This window comes from Alosa pseudoharengus, unplaced genomic scaffold (genome assembly GCF_046254945.1).
Source record: "Alosa pseudoharengus isolate Yale_2024_CS ecotype anadromous, Long Island Sound unplaced genomic scaffold, YU_APseudo_1.1 YU_APseudo_1.1_scf_12, whole genome shotgun sequence".
Taxonomy (NCBI): domain Eukaryota; kingdom Metazoa; phylum Chordata; class Actinopteri; order Clupeiformes; family Clupeidae; genus Alosa; species Alosa pseudoharengus.
Window position 1 is genome coordinate 25,324,284 of NW_027468587.1, and position 2,500 is coordinate 25,326,783.

A 2,500-nucleotide genomic window follows, 5' to 3' on the forward strand; every position below is an offset into this window, starting at 1 on the left:
CACAGCATGACTGGGCACATTCTCTGGCTCGTCTGATGCGGCTGGGGAGAGCGAGGTGTGTTTGTGGAGACTGGCAGAGCCTGAAAGCATGACAAAGTGCTGTAACAACAGCCCCGATTAGGACATTAACAACCCAACAGCACGGCAGGATGGAGAGAGAGAGAGAGAGAGAAAGAGAGAGAGAGAGAGAGAGAGAGAGAGAGAGAGAGATGGGCAGAGAGAGAGAGAGAGAGAGAGAGAGAGAGAGAGAGAGTGAGAGAGAGAGAAAGAGAGAGAGACAGAGAGAGAGTGAGACAGGAGAGAGAGAAGGATATATTTATAAAGAGAGCAGGATAAAGACTCCCTGAGACAGACTGGAGCCACACGGTAGAGAGATGCAGAAAGAGGAAAGAGTGCAAGAGAGAAAGGGAGAGAGAGGTGCAACACTCGTTTATTTAACTATTACCCCACCAAAAGACATCAAGCATTAACACCTCTACCCAACAACATTTACACAATTCCATTAACAAAAACAAATAGAAAGACAGAACAGAGAAATGCTCAACCTCATCCCTCTCATACAGCAAAAAACCACATGGAGGGAGAGAGTGGGGAGGCAGACAGGAAGAGATCAAGATGGAGGGGGAGAGGGGAAAGAGGGAGAGACAATGAAAGAAAGAGAGGAGAGAGAAAAAAGAAAAGAGAGACAGACAATCTTGTGATAGGAGGTCACTCTCAGGTTGTACATCACCCAGCTTTCAGGATGGCAGAGGGAGAGACCTTAACCTCTGAGGTCGAGGTGAAGGAACAGATGTAGAGAGGGAGAGAGAGAGAGAGAGAAAGAGAGGAGAGGGGATGTAGAGAGGGATGAAGAGGGATGAGAGGAAGGCTGAGAGACAGGTGGAGGAGACAGAAGAGACAAGGGCTGTGGAGGGAGAGAGAGAAAGAGAAAGAGACAGAGAGAATCCCGTGTTTTGGCTGAGGCAGACTGCTGATGTTAATTAGCTATCAAAGGCATGTCTGAGAACGCTCCAAGGAAACAGCTGTGTTGGCAACTCAATAGAATAGAATACAGCTGTCAAAAAAACAGGGCAAGCCTGATGTACAACAGCTCACAGACCCGCCAGCTCACTCAAAATGAAACACATGCGTGTGGACAAAGTCGACTATTCTTCAACCTATTCCACTGCTATGCAAATCCAGACGCATTAATTGAGTCCTCCCACTGGCTAGATAACATACATGTGTGTGTGTGAACCATAATCAAGGAGTGTTAGAAAGGAGGGCAGATCACACACCACCAGGATAAAACACTTGTCCTTACCATTGTAGGTGACCCTGGGCTTGGTCAGACACATGACCAGGTGCAGGTCCATCTCGTCTGAAGAGACAAACTTGGAGCACACGGGGCACTTGAAGCCTGCAGAGAAAGAGAGAGAGAAACAAACATGCAAGTTAGCAAAAGAGTGGATCCACTGCGCTTCTGCAGCATTACATCTGGTGCATCAGACGAAGAGCGGACCGTGTAGATATACTAAAAGTAAAAATTCGGAGCAGCACAGATGTAGTAAAAGCTATAAACTTTAATTAAGGTGCACAAAAGGGACGAACGTTTCGATGCTTCATGCATCTTCCTCAGAGTCCATGCAAGTTAGCACTTTAGAACTGGGACCACCACACAGACAACACGCTGTCAAACCCCGGTGTCATCTAGCAGGTTGCTTCCCTCAACACCTATCATCATTTTTCATTGTCAGAATGTGTGACCATTGACCCAAGCTGTCAAAGTGAAAAATCCCCTCCCATTCCTGCACGTCTGTCAACTTTCAATTTTAAAACAAGTTTGTAGCGATGTATGACCGACAATAAATGACTAGATAGACCAAGAAAAGATCTGCATATAAGCTGGAATTATCATCAACTACCATGCCAACTTTAACAAAAAGTTCATGCCTGTTGTGTTAATGCAAGATAAAGATGATAAATAGGTCTAATGAAATTATGCTTATGCCTATTTGTGTACATTAAATAACTGTAACTAAGAGTTAGGCCATGTGTTGCCTATTGTGCATTATTATGATTAGGATCTCAGTCCTTAATTCTGTAGTCTGAAACAATGCTCCATTTATTCTAAGAGGTGATGCTTCCACATCATCAGTAAGGAATAGGTCTTTATTAGGAATAGGTCTTTATTGTCATTGTCACAGGTACAACGGAATTTAAAGTGCTCTCCAGTCAGTGCATCATTCATTGAGCCTATACAAATATAATTTAAGTGCTAGTGTTCGTTAACTGACGTCTTAAAAGTGATGCATAAGTGAACAGGACATCTCATTTCTCATATCTGTCTCCCCTTCATTCCTCCATCCTCCTTACTGTACATTCCTTCCTTGTTTCCTTGACAACATTAATTAGAAGGAGGGGCTAGGACAGCGGGAAGGAAGGAAGGATGGGCAAATAGAGAAATTAGATGCACCCAGGGACTCCGGAACCCTGGCCCTGTTCAGCTTTAACCTTTGAC

General features: G+C 44.5%; 1 protein-coding gene across 1 annotated transcript in view; it reads right to left on the reverse strand.

Moving 5' to 3' along the window:
- The window catches only part of znrf2b (zinc and ring finger 2b), an 89,244-nt gene that overhangs the window by 47,178 nt on the left and 39,566 nt on the right, over positions 1-2,500 (reverse strand). Inside the window, exon 2 of the mRNA XM_076280589.1 lies at positions 1,304-1,399. Coding sequence (XP_076136704.1) covers positions 1,304-1,399 — 96 coding nt within the window. The remainder of the gene's footprint in view (positions 1-1,303; positions 1,400-2,500) is intronic.